The sequence below is a fragment of the Phasianus colchicus genome, chromosome Z (genome assembly GCF_987193195.1).
Source record: "Phasianus colchicus chromosome Z, bPhaCol1.hap1.1, whole genome shotgun sequence".
NCBI classification, from domain to species: Eukaryota; Metazoa; Chordata; class Aves; order Galliformes; family Phasianidae; genus Phasianus; species Phasianus colchicus.
This window is the reverse complement of record NC_143476.1, coordinates 26,668,100-26,687,188: the sequence shown is the minus strand read 5'-3', so window position 1 is coordinate 26,687,188 and position 19,089 is coordinate 26,668,100. Positions and strand designations below refer to the sequence as shown.

General features: G+C 37.2%; 1 protein-coding gene across 3 annotated transcripts in view; it reads right to left on the bottom strand.

Annotated features, from left to right (window-relative positions):
• Positions 1-300: 300 nt before the first annotated feature.
• Positions 301-19,089, bottom strand: part of MEGF10 (multiple EGF like domains 10) — a 100,047-nt gene continuing 81,258 nt past the window's right edge. For all 3 annotated transcript variants that reach the window (XM_031609150.2, XM_090131122.1, XM_090131121.1), the window contains exons 17-25: positions 17,096-17,224; positions 15,613-15,741; positions 13,457-13,585; positions 12,269-12,505; positions 10,897-11,024; positions 10,603-10,726; positions 8,778-8,822; positions 6,740-6,946; positions 301-6,068 (exon numbers count right to left, since the gene is read on the bottom strand). In XM_031609150.2, the coding sequence (XP_031465010.2) occupies positions 5,908-6,068; positions 6,740-6,946; positions 8,778-8,822; positions 10,603-10,726; positions 10,897-11,024; positions 12,269-12,505; positions 13,457-13,585; positions 15,613-15,741; positions 17,096-17,224 (1,289 nt within the window). In that variant the 3' untranslated portion in view covers positions 301-5,907. The remainder of the gene's footprint in view (positions 6,069-6,739; positions 6,947-8,777; positions 8,823-10,602; positions 10,727-10,896; positions 11,025-12,268; positions 12,506-13,456; positions 13,586-15,612; positions 15,742-17,095; positions 17,225-19,089) is intronic.

Genomic DNA, 19,089 nt, shown 5'->3' with positions numbered 1-19,089 from the left:
CCCAGTGCTGGAGTTCAAGGAGTGTTTGGACAGTGCTCTCAGACACAGGGTTTGGATTTTGGGTGGTCTTATGTGAAGCCAGGGGTCAAACTTGACCCTTGTGGGTTCCTGCTCACTGATACAAATCATTCGAAGCAATATAATTTGGGTGATTGGAATTATTTTCAAAGCCTTCATTGCTGCAACAGATGGACTTCAGGTTCTGTACATTTAAAAATAATGATTTCCCACCAAGAAGAAAATCAACTGCTGACAAGAAAAAAAAATCATTGAAAAATCAATGAAGAAATAGAACTTATACATGCATTTATGTGCAGAATGGATGTCTTTCTTTATTTAGATTTTTTTTTCCCTTGAATAATTAGACAAAAATATACACATTTAGCTAGTGCTGTACGTTGTCTGGGAGTAGTTAGTACAGAACTTCAGACAGTGACCAAATGCCCTTTGTGTGTGTGTTTGTGTAATACAAAACACCCGAGAGAAGCTACTTCATGTCCCTTGGATTGTACCCTCCAGGACATTTTATAAAATGTCGCTCTATAAGCAATATTTTTAAGTTACTTCTAAATTCACAACATTTTTACTAGCTTCTAATAGCCATCTAAAAATTATGTCTAGTTTCAATTTGTACATGTATTTGGAAATAACCCACATAGCTACTAAGGCTGATAGATTTTTAAACTCAACAGCATAGCTCCCTACACAAACATTTTGCAAGACAAAAATAAGATTTTACTTCTCTTATACAAAGAAAGACATAGCAGTTCTCAGAAACCCAATTCAACTTGAAAATGTGGAAGTGAATAATGATAAATCTTGATACTAGAAGCCACTCAACAATCCTTTGGAAGAAGGAGGTTTTAACTATAATGCTATTGGAATTGCTTTAGTTCTTATTGTTTCACAGGCTCATAACAGCGACAAACAGAACAATGAAGTGATCTTCATTTTTCAGGTACAGAGCATACATTAGTCACTCTATTTCCAGACTCATTCTGATCAGAAATTTAAGATGCTGATGAGGTAATTAAACAACTATTATCAGATTCTGTCATTTTTAAAAACACATGCAAATATGTTTGAGGCATTTCTCTTATTGTTGGTTATCTTGTTTAAGGCAGTTCACTAAGTCTGTTCAAGGCTCTTGGTAAACTAGAGTATTTGCTTTCTCTTGCTAGTTAGACTTCTAAAAGTAATCAGAGTAACCCATGTAGTAAGTGCACATCTGAGGCATGATCTTCTGAGTAGGTGTCATGGTAGCTAGCTACTACTTTAAGCCATAACCTAATTGAACTAGTTTTAAAGAATCTTTTGTCAAATCCCTCATTCTTGAGCAAACTTACAGTTAAACAACACACTACCACACCCTGTGACCAGTGTTTTAGGTTCATCCTACAGAGTCTAAGTTTAAAAACAACAACAACAACAACAGAAAATAGAGTGACAGTATGTTGTCTCTCATGTTTGTACTTTAGTTTTGTCTTTGCAATGATCAGTCCATGGTTATTATCCTAAGCAAAGGAAGAACACCTTGCTTTTGGCACTTCAGTTCTGCAGCTTTTTCAACGGTAAAGCTTTACAAGAAACAGGCTTGAAACAACTGCCCAATTCGCAAGACTAACTCCTGTATGAACAGTTTAAAAAGTTCAGCAGCTTAAAATCCAAATTCAGTCTTGCCATTCTGCAAAGCATATAAAAAATGACTTGATTTTATAAGAAGGAAAATAAACTACATTACTTGATAGTCCAGCAAAGATAACATTATGTTTTCCATTCAATTTAAGAGTCATCCTAACTTAAAAAAGGAAAAAATCAACCATTTCCCATCTTTCATTAGAAACTTTATTATGTTAACCTACAAATATGTGAAGTGAAATAAATGGTAGTGAAGGACAAAATGATGAACATCAGTCATCTTTGGAAAATAGATATATTTTAACAACAAAACACTTTTTTTTGTTACAGCTAAGAAAAAGAAGCCAGACATACTCAATAGGTATTCTTTAAAAATATATTACAATTCAGTCTTCAGAAAGTGAAGTCCGGTGGGCTAAAAAACTGAAAATAGAAGAGTTAGGTTCAGTGCTCTAGCACTAGTTTAAGTGTACCAAAAATGGAAAGATTTTCTATACGGCAATTAATAAACATGCACACATTTGTTTTCAGTCATTTTAACTACTATATATATATAATATTTAATATAAAGCATTTTTGTCAAAATTAGCTCTGTATTCTTCAGTCTGGATTTTAGAGCTTCGGTGTAAGAATTTTAGAATTTGGAAATACCTAATTAAAATATCCGGTTGTATTCACAGTACTTTGAAAACTCAATGTATTTTAAATAATGCATCCCCACTTCTAATTTTTTATTTAATTGTGATATTAACTTGATTTTGCAGATTGTCTCAGCAGAAAGTACAACAGAATCTTTGTTCCTCTGTAATCTGCATATGCATTTCCAATTAAAACTAATGAGAATTGTCTGGGTAGAAAAATGAGGACATTTCTGCATAACAGTGTGCTGTGACTAAAAATCTTTGATAAACTAAAAAGCCATTGAGGTTTATTATGTTTCTAAGTGACTAGAATTAACACACCTATACTATTTAAAACCTAATGTTTATACTCACTACACACTTTTTAAATCAGCTATTATCCTTGTGCAGAATTTTGCACTTCATTCAACAACCATATTAGCAGAGGTGAGCTACCTTTCAGTGCTATAATTCTCACTCTTACAATGTGAACATGTAGAGATAATGCATCTCTTTCCACTCCTGTCTGTGGTGAAGCCAATTCTCTGTGTAGTCAGTATTTGTCAAATTATTATATGAACTTTCTCATTAAGTTCCCACCAGAATATAGTGTAGGTGTTCAAATGTATTTGGGCTCTTTAAAGAGCACAGCTGAATCAGCAAAAGGGACCATGAGAATCAGGAGGATTTAGTTTGAATCTCATTTTCAGTGACAGCAGCGTGCACTCTGGAGCAAGCCTCCCTAACACTTGTAGAGGAGATAGGACTGCTAACATAAGTTCCATGTGTTTTGTTGTTTTTTTTTTCTTTCAAATGAATGCTATATAGATAACAATTTACTAGAAATGTATTGCCCTTGCAGGTAGTCCTCTTTTCTGCATCTTCCGAGGATCATCTGATTAAATAAATTCACAAGTCATTTACCTGATCTAGAGTCACTGCATACACAGCTCAGTCAGCTTAAGCTGACACCATATCCACATACAGAAAGCTGTCTTTGATTATGTGTATATTTGAAACATACACCAATGGCAGTATTATCAGAAATTCATCTCTTCTCGTGAATGTTTGGCTCAATATAAATATATCACTTCAGGATATGTGACATACTGAAAATTCTCAGGCATATTAAAAATCATTTATTGAGCTATTTACTGTTGCATATTAAAAAAATAACTTGAGAATTTATCTAGGGGTCTCCAAATTTTACACAGAGTAAGAAAATTAATTTTTGTGAGCTCGTAGTTGCCAAATACAGCATTTTCTATTCATGGCTTCGAAGAGAGGTTCTATTTTAAAATGTTTCCCATAGTACAAACACATGTGTGTACCATTAGTGCTACATGTACCTATATGCACACAAATCCAGTCAATATGGAGGGATTAAATGGTGACTGGCTTTTGAAACCTTGCATTTAATCTTTGTGCTGGCAAAGACCAACAGTGTGCAAGGAACTGAAAAACAGTCAGCGCTTACAGTCAGTGAGAAACAGGAACGTTAGGGGGCACTGCAAACAGGCATATACTTTATCAGGCTGGAGAACACTTGTAACAACATCTTGAATGCAACACTTCAGTGTTCAGTGACAACAAATAAAAGAACTGGTGAGATAAAAGAATAAAAGAAATAGTGTTTCCATTTCAAATCTTGGAGTCTTTTTAAAAAATATTTCCAAAAGTTGTTTTTTTTTTCATTTTTTTCATCCACCTGACTTTCTTTTCAGTTGACACTCTGTACTCTTTAATCTATCAACTCCTGTTCACATCACAAGTCTCATGTGCCAAAATATGTCCCCAATGCAGAAAGAAGACTAGAATGACTTTATGCTTCCCGCTATATGTCATAAGATGCAACCACCTACATCCTTTCCCCAAGGGAAGCATCAATCCATGGAGAAAACTTCTTACAACAAGCTACAGAGCTAGAAGTGAGGGAGAATGGAGGAGACTGCTGGGGTTACGTGGCCAGCGCATTAGCTGATGGCATCACTGCAAGCTAGAGAATAATACCACCTAGAAATAATATTGCTATAGCTGAGAATATGATTTTTAGGTTTCTAAAGGTATCTTTTCATGAATGAGAATGTCTAGTCCATATCAACCATTTTATTTTTAAACTGCCTAAAAACGTTAAAAAAACAGTATTCTTTCAGTGGATAGATACATTGGCAAATCTCATGAATTATGTAGATCATAGAGAAAGGAGTCTTCTGGAAGCCTGGTTTCCATCCACATCGTTAACAGAATAATCTAAACTTCGAAGAGAGAGTCTGATTTTTCACTTTTTTCTGCATTCTTATAATTATCCCCAACAAAAACATCTTGATATTTTTCTAACTAAATCAATTCATAATCTATTATGTAATTGCTAAGTGCCTCTTGGAGTATCAGTAAGACATTATCCTTACTTTAATCCTCTTCCTCTGCCCAGAGGACTCTTTAACCAGACAAAATAAAGGCCACTTGGCAAAAATGCAAGAAAAAAAAAATGGACACACAGTAGAATACTTTTGGAATTACAAGCTAGATCACTAGAAACACAAACTACAGCTTAAAAATAGAGGCAGAAGTTAATGAAGAATGAGGGTACGTGTCAAATTATTAGCAATGCAAAAGACCAGCTTAAGCATGTTTTTCCATACATCAACTATAAAAAAAGGTGCCTTTTAGCAAGTATGCACAGAGATTGCTTAGTTATTTCTAAGAAAAAAAAATCACAACATTTTACTGTTTTTACCCTACTATATTTACAGTAATTATTACTACCTGTTTATAAAATGTAAACCGTTCTTTGCAAGTCAGGTTTACATAAATCATCACCTTTTTCCACTCCTTACACACTCAGTCCACACTGACAAAAATAAACTGATTTAATTTACATATTTTATGAAATAATTACTGATATGTTATGGATTATTAATTGTGTTTGGTAGAAATAGTGGTCAGAACAGCAATATGTGGAGTTGAAGTGTAGCAAATATTTGTTGAGGACTGGTGCTGGGTTTGGAGTACCCAGTGATCTTGAGGCATCATATAATTTTGATGTATGCAATGCTGTTATCATCTTGAAAGCTATTCAAATAAAGTATTCCCACCAACAGTAATGGACAAAAGAGTCTGATGATGGACTTCTCAAATAACTGCAGTGTTGTGCTTACTTTATCTGATCTTGTTTCTTAGTATGTATGTCTTAACTAAAGAGCAGAATGAAAGGTAAAATTTGGCAAGACGGTTTTTGTTCCACCTAACTAATAACCTGTATGAAATGGCATTTGGTAAATTACACTGTCCTGGGAATACTGAATATGAAGTCCATATTTAAAGTAGCTGAAGTGGGATCTGTTATCAAAACTGATCTACAAACTAAGATTTTTACGCCTGTATATTACAGTATAAATGTATTGCATACTTGTTTCTATAAAATTAACTGCCACCAAAAAAAGAACAATCAGGGTCTCCCAAGTGTGGCATTTATCCATGTGTCACTTCTATACGCAGTACAAACCTCATGTTGAGATTCCTTTTTGATGTATGGCAATTTTCTGCTGGACAGATTAGGAACCAAATACAACTGTAAACTAAGGAAGGAACACAACTATGCCACTTGTCCCAGTGAGAGTCCCACTGTGCTACACTTCAGCTTTTGGAGTCATTCACTGCCAACCTCCTTTGTAGAGGATGTGGGGCTATCTCGAACTGGTAGCAAGTCATAGTGACACGGAATGTGGCTGTTTTTTGGAAGGTCATAAGGATCCTGGCTGAAACGTCCACTGCTGCTGAATGCTCCTTGGACAACACTCACTGTTGGTTCTGTGATAAAAGAGAGCACATACACACAGTGTGAGAAATGGCAAACAGAAGGTACTGTGTTTCATTTTAGGTTGTGTTAAAAAATGCTCTTCTTTTTGCTTCAGTTTAAAGATTCCTTGTAATGCTGTGTGCTGAAGTGAAGGTATGGAAACAAAAGATGATATTAAACTTTTTTAGCTTTGCACTAAATACCTCCAAGCTTGCATTAGAACCCTACTATGAGTATATTTATGACAACATCTGATCTTTGTGTGTGGACAAACTAAAAAAAAAAAGCAAAAAAAAAAAAAAAAAAAAAAATCCCAAGGGATTATAATCTAGGTCTTATAAAAATCCTTATCAGCACAGTGCAGATATTGGTCAGTGGTGTCTTGTAATGTGTGACATACACATCATTCCAGTCCTAAGATCATTATGATAGTAACTGTTCCACAAAACTCCAAAATTTTCTTTAGCATCAGTAATACAGAGCTGAAGATACTTCAAATGATGGTCATGTGAATTACATCACTTTTGAGTTGTTGTTACAGCTTTTGAGCAGAAAATAGAATTGGATAGCCATCATTTTTTGTGTGTGCTTTCTCATATGTTTTCATTAAGTTTAATGGAAGGAAAAGAGCCTTGTGCTCTCTATTTTAAACCTTCAAAATCTGGAAGCAGATTCTTCTTACCAACTTCATAAACGTTCTTATTGGCTGAAGCAGAGCTGGCGATCTCAGCATACGGGGAGTCCCTGCGCGCTGGTGACTTCATTTCAACATATCCACATTCTGAACTTTTTGGTACAAGAGCTGGTGGGTCTTTTATAGTGGCATATGGGTTTTCAGAGCTGCTTAAGGAGCAATTGCTTAAATTGTATTCCGAGTTCTTAACTAGATCTGAAAAAAGAAAAACATACTATTCTCTCAAGCACTCTACATAGGATAGATTTTGCTACTAAACAGAGCAAAGTGCATTTTCACTGGTACAAAGCTCTGCCAATGTACGGATGTTCTTTAATTCTGAGTTTTAAAAAGTCACTTATAAATGAGTATTTAAATTGAAACTAGACATAACACTCTAAAATCTTTATAAGGCAATTAGAGAAAATATCTCTACTGTTCTACTCTTTTATGGGCTTAATCTGGCTATCAGCAAAATGTCTGAGCAACTTCCATTTAGCAAAACATATCAGATAATATGTGCTCATTAATTGTGCCTCATTTACATGAAGTTAAATTTGGCTTCCCTTAATACTGCAAAACAAGGGAATATGTATGACTATCTATATATCATAGCAATATATAATAAAGCACTCTTTGAGCTTATTTCTCCTGTAAGTACGGTGACAAACTAGATGCTCTTGTCTGCATATTTATTTGGTTACACTTTATGCCTTGTTTGGATATCCAGACATTCTAGTCATCCTTGTCATATCCTAACCATATAACAAAAAGTGATGCAAACTCTTAAGACTAAAGTCTTAAGAGAAAAGTGGATAACTTGAAAGAGAAAAATAATAATCACAGCCCTGAATTTACTAAGCTTTTAATTCCTCTCTGTGCACTCATTCTTCACAGAATCACAGAATCACAGAATGGTCAGGGTTGGAAGGGACCTTAATGATCATGAATCTCCAACCTCCCTGCCACATGCAGGGCCACCAACCATTTAATGCTAGACCAGGCTGCCCAGGGCTCCATCCAACCTGGCCTTGGACACCTCCAGGGACGGGGCATCCACAACCTCTCTGGGCAGCCTGTTCCAGCACTTCACCACTTTCAGAGTAAAGAACTCCATCCTGACATCCAACCTAAATCTTCCCTCCCTCAACGTAAAATCATTTCCCCTTGTCCTGCAGTTATATACCCTTTCAAAGAGTTGATTCTCCTCCTGTTTGTAGGCTCCCCTTAGGTACTGAAAGGCTGCAATGAGGTCACCCCGCAGCCTTCTTTTTTCCAGGAGAGTTGTGGACCTGTTGGAGTGCCTCCAGAGGTCAGCCACAAAAATGATCCAAGGGATGGAACACCTCTCCTATGAGGACAAGCTGAGAGAGCTGGGGCTGTGCAGCCTGGAGAAGGCTCTGAGGAGACCCAAAAGTGGCCTCTCAGTATTTAAAAAGGAACTAGAAGAACAGAAGTTACAGGCTTTTTACCAGGTCCTTTGTGATAGGACAAGAGAAAATAATTTCAAACTAAAAAAGATTTACATTGACTGTAAGGAAGAAGTTTTTTACAGTAAGGGTGGTGAGGCACTGACACAGTTTTGCCAGAGATGTGATGGATTCCTGGAGACAGCCAAGGTCAGGCTGGATGGGCTCTGAGCACCTGATGGAGCTGTAGGTGTTCCTTTACATTGCACGTGATTTGGACCAGATGGCTTTTAAGGGTCCCTTCCAACTCAGAAGGTTCTATGAAATATGTGTGCATAAATGAGAAATACCTCAAGCTACTTGTCCCTTTGATAGTGCAGCAATTTTGCAAGTGTCCCAGTGCTGTGGCAGGTGCTGTCTGCTGCCAGCTCCTGTAGCGCTTTGGTAATAGGCGGTGCTGGGAGCTTAGGGCAGCAGCACGTTTCAGCATGTTTCAGATTTACTTTGAGAAACTTTCCAAATGCCTGCAGTAAGCATGAAGACTGTGGTACTGCAGGCTTGCAACCAAAGACAATTTAGAAGAGTTAACTGAATATCAATGTCATTTTATCTAGAAGCATCAGAAAAATAAACCTCACCTTTCAGAGACTTTCCCAAATACCCCCTGTCAAGTCCAAAAGCTCCTGAGAAAAATGATATAAAAAACATAATAGATTTAAAATAAAATAAAAGTGATTATATAACAGCTTCTACAGCTTTAAAACTAGCTTGGAGATTAATTTCTAGCTTAGCAGAAATATTCTCTTATAAGCACTGTGAAAAAGCCCAGTCAAAGGCTTACGAAAGCCTGTTACAATTTGCTTGCATTCTTTCAGTAGTTCCCTGAATAAGAAAGGTCATAAGAGACTATTAAATTATCACTTTGACATCACGTATGACACAGGCCATGACATTTTCTGCAGCTACCTCAGTGAACCTAACAATTACTGTTTGATTAAAGTATATTTTTTTGTCTTGGTATACGATACCTACTGCAGTAATACTCCATCTTGACCGGAAACCCTCAGAGCATGGAACTTTCACTCCAATTCTCAGTATTACAGTTCCAAGGTTAATCACTCCCACTGCCTTGTCCAAGGTCACCTTGTGACAGTTCCTCAACCTGGGGGAATGGCCTAAACTCGTAGTGTCTAGGTCTGCAGCTTTGCAATGGTCTACTTGAAGCAGACTTATCTCAATATTAATATAAACATCAACGGTCAGCAATGACTGACAACTCTCTCCCAAGACCTGACACTTAACCAGTTGTTAATCCATTCAGAGCCTTCTTTTCTATGCTAGAAAGCCCCAAATCACCTATATAGTATCTCTCTATAAACAAAAGTAATAGTTTTGAAGAATGGAATTATGCTATTTGAGAAATCTTTAATCAATAAATTGTATTCCTATCTCTATTTTACTAATTAGTTCTCATTTAACTGTTTTTGCTAAGACTAATGTTCTGGTCACCAGCCCACAGTTACCCAAGCCACTCACCCCGTCCTCCAGTCCTCAGTATATTAATGATGGTACACTGCAGTAGGTTGAACTGCAGTGTTGAGCTTAGTGTGCTAGTACAAACACTCTTAACTAAGAAAATGTAAAGCTGAGCAAAATTACGACTGAAAACCTTTTCTAAAATCCAGGTCTGAGACTCGGTTATGGTATGAAAAATATCAGGGATGATTAGGAGGAAGAATAATGGTTCCACACTATTGTTCTGATTCCCAGGATCGGATACTACTAAGGACCAGAAATGAAGGTACTCTACCAGAAATGGTACTCTAAATTATACTGGCACTGAAAATCCCTTACAAAATCTTCACTGATCAGAGATCATGATCAATGAAATCTAGGAGAATGGGAAAGAATGAAAAGATGTCAAGAGACAGCATAAAAGCAAGATACCATAACTGAACAGTTCTTGGGAATTTTTCTTCTTAGAAAGAAGAAGATGCCCTGAATTTTGGCTAACAGGAGGCTTAACTTAGACGATGTTCCTAGAATTTGCATAGGAAGCTCAGATGGTAAGTAACCTTTTTTAAAGCATTGATTCTGTATGGTGGGCACATATATGGACATGCAACCTCTCATTTACATTGCAAGAATCTGAAATTTTGCCAAAGATGACTCCCACTGTAAAATAGCCATTGTATTACGGCACTGATTAATAATAACAGACTGATTGACTGTTTTTCGTAAGTAACTTTTTTCATCTTTGAGCATATTGCTTAAAGGAAGGACAAACCCATAACCCTGAACTTCACACAATCTGACAAGCCTGGCATAACAAACAGATTTAGCAGTGTCACAAATGGTACTCAGGTACTTCTGATACTCAGAGATTGAAGAACACTTTCTACATCGAAGAAGATTTCTGCTTTCTATCCCATACTAATATTTTCTCTTCCTTTCTCTTCTTACCAAGCTCATTGAGGTAGCCACCATGTTTCCAATCAGCAGGCAGTGTTCCAGTATAGTCCATGACAGTGCCTCGCTTCCCAGGTTCCACATTTTTAAGGTTCACAAATAGCTGGTTGTTTTTTGCCTATTTCAAAGAAAGATAGATGATGGAACTTGAAACTAATGTGGGGGTTGCTGAATTCCACCAGGTAACAATCAAGAAAAGCAAAATAAATCCAACGAGAGACACAAGAAATGCAGTTACATAATTCAGTGCCTAACCTACACAGAATCATTTAGATTTTTCTGCCTTACCTTTGCCAGGGTCAGTCTGTCCATGTTGTTGACATGAGGTGGTGTAGTGCACTGTGTTAGAGTATGATAACTGGGGTTAGAGAAATAGTGACTGTTAGCATTTCCACCATTACTATGAGGGATGGTTTCTGAAAAGGAAAAGAAAGAAAAATGAACAACTTAATATAACGCATCGTATCTTTCTTATTTTTCATAGTGCTACACTGATTTCAGAAACTGGTCTAGCATTTCTTGAATAAAAATGTGGCATACATCTGAATAAATGAGAGATACAGAGCAGTAAGTGACTAGCTGTGTCCTTCCTTCCCCAGAGAGCATTCTCAAATGTTACGAGCTGACCTGTCGTTCAGATCTGGTCCCCTGCTGTCTTTTGCAACTGTAATCACGGCACTGTTCTAATTATGGACACTTCTACTCTAAACTTTACAGCAACTTTTTTTTTTTTGTGCTTATACTCTACCATTACCTGTGGTGGTACATCCTTCTCTACTCTGACAACTGCTTCTGCAAGCTTCTTTACCTGCCAATTTCCTTTTCAGTTATTTGCAAAAGACAGCACTGCCTGCATTATCATTTATCCATTTAATGCCAACTTATGTGGATTTTCATAGCTTGAAAACTCCCATTCTGTTTCAGAAGCATTGCTCCTTCCCTTTATCTGTCTCAGCTGAGCAGCTCTGTTCTCTGCCTTTCTACAGAACCACAGCTAGCTACAGCAGTCTTTCCATATTCTAGCCATTGGCATAAAGTTTAATGTCTCAGCAGAAACGATGTTTTGCCACGCTTTCCAAGTCTGTTTAAAGCTAGGCACAGAGGAATAGTAACCTATGCTTCCACTGGTTAACACAGAAAAACATAACACAGTAAAGCAAGGCATATGGTCACTTGATCCTTCATTCAGCAATTAACATATTTTACCAATGTATGCCAGCTTTCTAGTACTAAATGCACAGATTAAAAGACTGTGATACACAACAAATTAAATGGCTGCAGATGCTGGGCCATGCTCCCTCTGAACTCCATCTCTGGCAGCAGCAGGAAGGTCTCACTAGCCTACCACTGCGTTCCAGTATTCTGGTGTTCTGGTTTACCACCAGCATGTCATTCTAGGTGCTGCTCTGCTGGCAAAGGGCCATAGGGGGCAGTTGCAGTCTCCCTCTTCCCAAAAAAATAAACCCTCCCCAGTCTGTCTTTCTAGGTAGGCTTCCAAGGCAGACTTTCAGACACTCTATGGGAACAAATAGCTTCCTGCTCACTGCAAGTGAGATGCACATTGAAGCCCTTTTAAGAGTAGATCTGAACCCCTTCAGAATTTTGCTGAAAACTCAAAGTCAAGAGGCAGAGGGAAAAATCTATTCCCAATTTCATTTACCTGAAATGGTGTAATCTGCATTGATGACCCTCATTGCAGGAGTGTAAGTCACTGCAGGCATGTTTGTTTCTTTTCCTTTTTGCTTATGTCTGTAAATGATGAACAGCGCTAGCAGGAACAGCACAATCAGGACAAGAATGATGATGCCTGCTATAGCCCCTATCTGGTAAGAGTCAGCAGGGATGGCGGTACTGGTACGGCTTAAACTGTTCAGGTTTCCTACTATAATTACGCCAGCTGAAAAACAAAAAGAAATGAAAATATATTGCGTAAATTCAGAGGCTTATGTGTCAGGAGCAGAAAATGGTATTTCACTTCTATATTTGGTAATTTTAACTGTATTTTACAGTGCCAAAATAGAGACACATCCAAAACCAATGCAAAAACAACTTCAGCTTTCAGGACAAGCATTAATCTTCTTTTTGGAGAGGGTCCAGGGGAAGGACACAAAGATGACCCAAGGCCTGGAATACCTCTCTTAGGAAGACAGGGTGAATGAACTGGGCTTGTTCAGCTCAGAAGAAGTCTGTGGGAGGATCTCGTTGTGGCCTTCCAATATTTAAAGAGAGTTTATAAAGATGAGGGAAATCAGCTTTTTACATGGGTAGATAGTGACAGGACAAGGGGGAGTTGTTTTAAACTGAAGGAGGAGAGGTTTAGATTAGATGTACTGAGAGTGGTAAGGTGTTGGAACAGGCTGTCTAGACAGGTTATGGATGCCCCGTCCTTGGAGATGATTAAGACTGGATGGGCCCTGGGCAGCCTAGTCTAGTAGATGCTAGCAGCTGGCAATCCTGTATGTGGCAGAGGAGTTGGAACTTGATGATCTTTGAGATCCCATCCAACCCAAGCCATTGCTATGACTTCATGATTCATAGAAAGAGCTGAAAAAGTGAGAAACATCTTGTAGGCAAAAGTACAGAGTAAATATATGCTCTATCAGCAGCTTTGGACAGTGCAGCACTGCAAAACATTTCATGCAATCTGCACTTGAGTGCTTTGATCCAATAAACTATCACTGAGGTATCTAATACTTACAAATCTATTGAATATATATATAATTCAATAGCAGCCTACTGAAACACATTGAGCACAGAAAAATAACTTAATGGCAATAAATGACATCTAATAGTTTGACTAAATTTTACAGCAAAAAGTTATAGTAATTTGACTGCATCTAGGCTCTACCTTGATCACACCTGGCCCCCTTCCAGCCTGGGCTACAGTAACACGTTCCCGTGATGTGGTCGCAGGTTGAGTTGTTCAGACAGTCACATATCTGCCGACATCCATATCCATATGTACCTTGAGGGCATTCTGTACAAAATGAGACAACACAAGCACAAAGAAAAAGCAAATGTAGTTAGTGCTTCTGGAATGTTTCAGTGTAAGAGACCTACAGCACTGTACCTAGTGGTACATTACAGACCTAGCACTGTACCTGCTACCAGTTGCTTCTGTCTGACCATGTATGTCTGCGTACATGGCCAGCAGATGGCAATGTCTTATCAGTGGTACACATACACTAAAAAGACTTCCTTAAGAGGACCTCTCTGCATCTGTGTGTGCATGTATATACATGCACACATTTAGAGGGAGAAAGAAACTTAATTTAAATTATCATACACTGATAATAATTACTTCTTTTGTATGCTCATCTCTGTTACAGGTAGATCGTTATATTAGTGTACTACTGATGCTTTCAGGAAGGGTGGCATTCCTCCTTCTGAGACTCAACTTTCTCAGTTTCTCGTGAATTTTGTAAATGCATTAATTCCTTTGTCTTTTTAAGATAATCTCACTCATATTCTATGTATTCCTGGTTTATAATAATTCACGGGGATATAGATGCCAGAGAACCTTCTTGCAGTCTTGATAAATGCAGATAAAAGTGTAATTTCATGTTCAATATACCTTCTCTTTCACTTGGTTACATTCCATAAAACAAGATTAGAACTAGTGAAGTCAGTGGCTGAACTGAAATGAAAAGTCAATTTTTAAAACTGAAGTTCCAATTCAGAAGTGTAAGAATATTTAACTTAATACTGTTGAAAAATTAATATAATCATTATTACCAAATTATGGGGTAAATATAAAATCAATAAAACATTGTAATACTGGCAGGCTCACCAAAGTACTCAAAATAATATTTTGATAAGATTCAAAAAAACATTTCGATGTGATACATTTATGATGTTCTTAAAATCTTTTCCTAAACATTACTCTGCTTTTGAAGTGAAACATCTTACATCATCAAAGTAGAATAAGGTTTAAATAACTAATAATTACATGTTGCCAGTTATTATTTCACTGAAATAAACACACTTCCAAAATTTTCATATTTTATTGTAGTTGTATTTTTCTTAGGAAAATCAAAATTTCTTTCCTTATTTTTAGCAGATCTACCACAGATGTCCTTGTAGATAACACTTCTTGAAGCTGTAACTAGGCTTACTGCTGAGGGAATTAAATGTGTCTACAGGGAGAAAGTTCAGCACATAGTCACCTCCTCTCCTTTCAGTTACAGTACTGCCAAGTGTGACAGGTGTTGTAGGTAATTACTCTCCTTCACCTATCAAAAAGTCCTGTGCACAGTGCTGTTGCCAAGCACAAGTTTAAACCTTCAAAAGAGTAATTAAGTAAAATAAGAGTATATAGGACCTTGTGTTCAATGGGTTGCTTTGCATTGCAGTAATGCATGAAATATTGGATTACCGCTCACTCTGTAACATTAGCTAGAGGTAGACTGATAGAGTTCTGTGCTTATGAGCTTGATTATTCTTTTAATGTTGCACAACATTATACCACAGTTGATGTCAGTGGTGTTACTCTTCATTTTCTCGGGTAAAGAATCACGCATATAAGAAAATAAAATACCATTTGTTATGCTTTTATAATCCATTTGAGTGTAAAGACACATTACAAAGATTAATTGTATCCACTAGAATTGATGTGGTACTACTTATCTTTAGTTTTCCACCTAATAATTTTCATTGTGCTTTATGCTAATGACTATTACTCAAATTCATTTGTTACTTTTATATTCAGAACTGTCGGTTTTTTTAAGCATTATGTCTGAAGCACCAAGAATGTAGTACAAATGCCTCTCAAATATTGCTACAAATTGAAAGAAAGAAGCACCACTATCATAATCAGTCTTAATAGGTATTAATTCTGTGGGTATTTATCTATTTGGAAAAAGCCCAGGTCTGACTCCCAAAGCTCCTGCCCAGTTAAAATGCCCACTGAAGCCAAGAGATTGCATCACAACACCAGCTAAAATAACAGAAGCTCAACCTCAGGGTTTGGTAATTTTTATCAAGACAACTGGGGCTCCTACTCACTCTGCTCACAGTGCTTCCCCATGAATCCTGTGCGGCAGGTACACTGCCCACTGATGTGGTCACAGTCGGCTCCATTCTTGCACTGGCATATCAGTGCACAGTCCTTCCCATAAAATCCAAGGGGACATCCTGCAATACAAGGAGGGGGAGAGAAAAAGGAGTGACAGGTGCTCCAGAAATAAAATTCAAATATTCTGATTATTGAAAAGTCGTTTCAATGTGACACTTTGTAAACACAACAGATGAAGACCTACCCTGTTTTAAGGGATTTAAAATACGCACTGGGCGGCAAGTACATAAAAATGAGATTGCAAATTGTGAAAATAGCAGACAATCAGAAAAAGGTAGCAAGAAGGACTTCATGCTTTAAGGAGAAAGAAGGAATTTTGTGAACCAGAACAGGGAATCTGTTTAATGATGAATGAACCTTTGGATACGTTATCCAGAGTTCACAGCTGATGTTGAAGCATACAAGAATAAAAATAATAACATACTGTAACACAGCTCCTCACAAAGATATCATTTCAAAGTGACAAAGAAATATCACTGCTAAGAGATCATTATTCATCAGCAGGAAGCAAAATAACCATGATAGCTGACAACTGAACCAAAACTGAATGTCTTCCAGAGCTGCATCCATATGGCACTATAATGCATGTGTTCCTTCCTGCCACTATGAAATTATTCTGCGGAAAAAGGTAAGTTCTGATTTAATGGAAAACATGCATTTAGACACTGAATGGAAAACAGTGCTTAGTTTAAAAATAACGGGTTTTCCCAGATTGCAGAAAGTAGGGGTGCCTGTATTGAAGATAAGTCAGACTAAAGCCATAGATATAACTATTAATGATAAAGAAGATGACTTTATTGATACCTAATGTTTCCCTCTCAAATGTCATATGAAATGTCATCAACCAGTCACCTAGACTCAGTGACTGCACTGCTTGTAACTGGAATCAACAAAGACATCTATCACAGCCAAAGATAAGCCAGAAGCTACTTTCATGGCTTCTGCCAGTGATTGTGCTACGTTGTTATGTTAACTGTTGGGTCTCCAAAGTTAAAATATTTACTAGGGAGGTTATGGAGATGGAAACAGTTAACATGAAACCATCACCCTTCCTGATGAGGAACACCTGTAATGCTAATAGCAACCATGCTACAGTCTGCAGCCATAACCATGCATGTGTAGCAGTAGCACCTGAATGTCAGCGTGTGCATGTGCACGTGACAGACTCTTCCATTAGGATATCTGCCTATGGCCAAATATTGTTTCCTCTGAAGAAGGCCTTAAAGGGAGCCCAAATGCAATGGCCACTGCTTTTATAGGGTTTCCCCTGCAACCATAGGGATTGTATTTCTGGGTCAAAAAGTTCAGCAGCAGGTGGATAAACTGATGAATAAAGTGTGAAAGTACTGAAGGAAAATTCTGCCACTGATTTGTAGACCTGCAAGACTGTGAACAGACAATCAGGATACTTACGTTGTGTACAGTAAAGGCCAGTCCATCCTGGGGTACATTTGCATTCTCCATCGTAGGCACTGCAGTAAGCTCCATTATGGCAGTTGCATGTGTGGATGCAGTTTGGTCCCCAGTGAGAAGGTGGGCAGGCTGAAAAAATGCAGAGCAAGTAACCAATCTCAAGTGACAAAGATCTTCGGTACTCATGGCTGGAGAGCTGCTTTTATATCTCTATCAATCGATATAGTTTTACTGATTTTTTTGAAAATGTTATGATAAATAAATTTGATACTAGGTACTGGTATTAACATAGTGATTAAAAAATGTCAATGACTATTGAGATAGCAGAGAAGAAAATTTTCTTCATGTCAGAACATTACTAAAAGTAAAGGGTGTTCTAAGAATAACACATGCCTGTTGACCTATTTTATAACTGTTGATCATCTGAAATTAGTGGTCAGCCAAGAAAGAACCTAAATCACACACAAGTGGAAGGTCAGAAGTTACAAAAAAGTCACTAATTCCAAAAGAAATTAATGAAATGATTATTTTACATGTGAGTGAAGGGCTTTCAAACAAAGCAAATACGTGAGCCCATCCACTCATACTGCTAATACCATTTTCTTGCTCTTGATTCACTAAGTACATCTCTCTTCCTAAATATCCTCATTTTGGACACTCTACCAAGAACCTACTTATTTTGCCATAAAAAACAGAGAGCTGTCTTGTCACCATCTTCCACAGGTGTGGGCCCCAAATTTATTTTCGTATCATACTGAGTAGTAGATGCTAATCCCTTCTCAGAATTTAACCAGCAAAGGTGTTCTGGTACAGATACAGCGAATTTAGGCCAATCAAACCATTAATGCTGTAAATCTATGAGGCATGTTATTAGGAACACACTTTCCTGGAAATCCCAGCACAATATCTTTTAAATGTTGATATATTGAAGTCCTATACAGTTTCTTTTCTTCATAAAAAATTGTTTGATTGAAATTTTTGCATGCATGTGTTGCAGACTCTGGATTTTGGTACCTGACAGAATAAGCTATTGTTTCTCTCAGAGTTTTGCTTCAGAAATTACTTTCTTGTCAATAGTGATTTGCATAGATCAAGTAAGACATCTGAAGAATGCCTAGTTATTTAATAACATACCTCAATGAAACATAAGAAAATTAGGGCCAGCCCTTCTTTTCAAGTAGGTAACTAAGTCTTCGCTGATTTTAGCGTAACAAGACTATATCCAGATAAAGTAAGATAGAATGATGCTAAAAATGCTTATCTTTCAAACATATTTATAAAAGGGAGAAATAAAATAACTAATGAAAAATACTTAGTAAATCACAGTAGAAGATTTATTAGTAGCATGTTAACCATCTGAAGAAGAATTAGGACATTCCCACTGACAGAATACAAACTTATGACAGAGAAAATATTGGCTTTGTTCTAAGCCTTGCTTTTAGCTGTCCATGCTTTGCTAGTTTGTTGTCAGTTTTAGGGATTTTTGTTGTTGTTGTTGTTTGGTTGCTTTAAATGCCACAGATATTTATATGACTGTCCAAAGGATATAAACCACGAAATGTACACAACACTACTGGGACGTGGCTACGTAGTTGCACAGACAAGGAAATAGCTTATGAACCCTCTATCCAATCAAGATTCATCAGGTCATAGACTGTGTTATGTTGGAAGAGACCTTTGGCATCGTCTAGTCCAATATCACACTCTAACAATTTTCAAAAATGAGAATTTCACAGCCTCTTCCAGGGTGAGGACTTCAGAGCCTCTCTGGTAGTTGCTGTGCTTAACCACTCACACCAATTAATTTTCTTAATGAATCCAGTTAAGTTGTCCTTGTTACAACCTGTGAGCATTGCCACTTATCTTTTTACACTGCCTTTCTGAGACAATTCTGGTATATTTTTTTCTACAGCTCCTCTTTGGGCAGCAAGTGGATTCTCCAATTGCATGCAAATGGAATGCAGAAAACTTTAGGATCTCTTCCTAATACACCA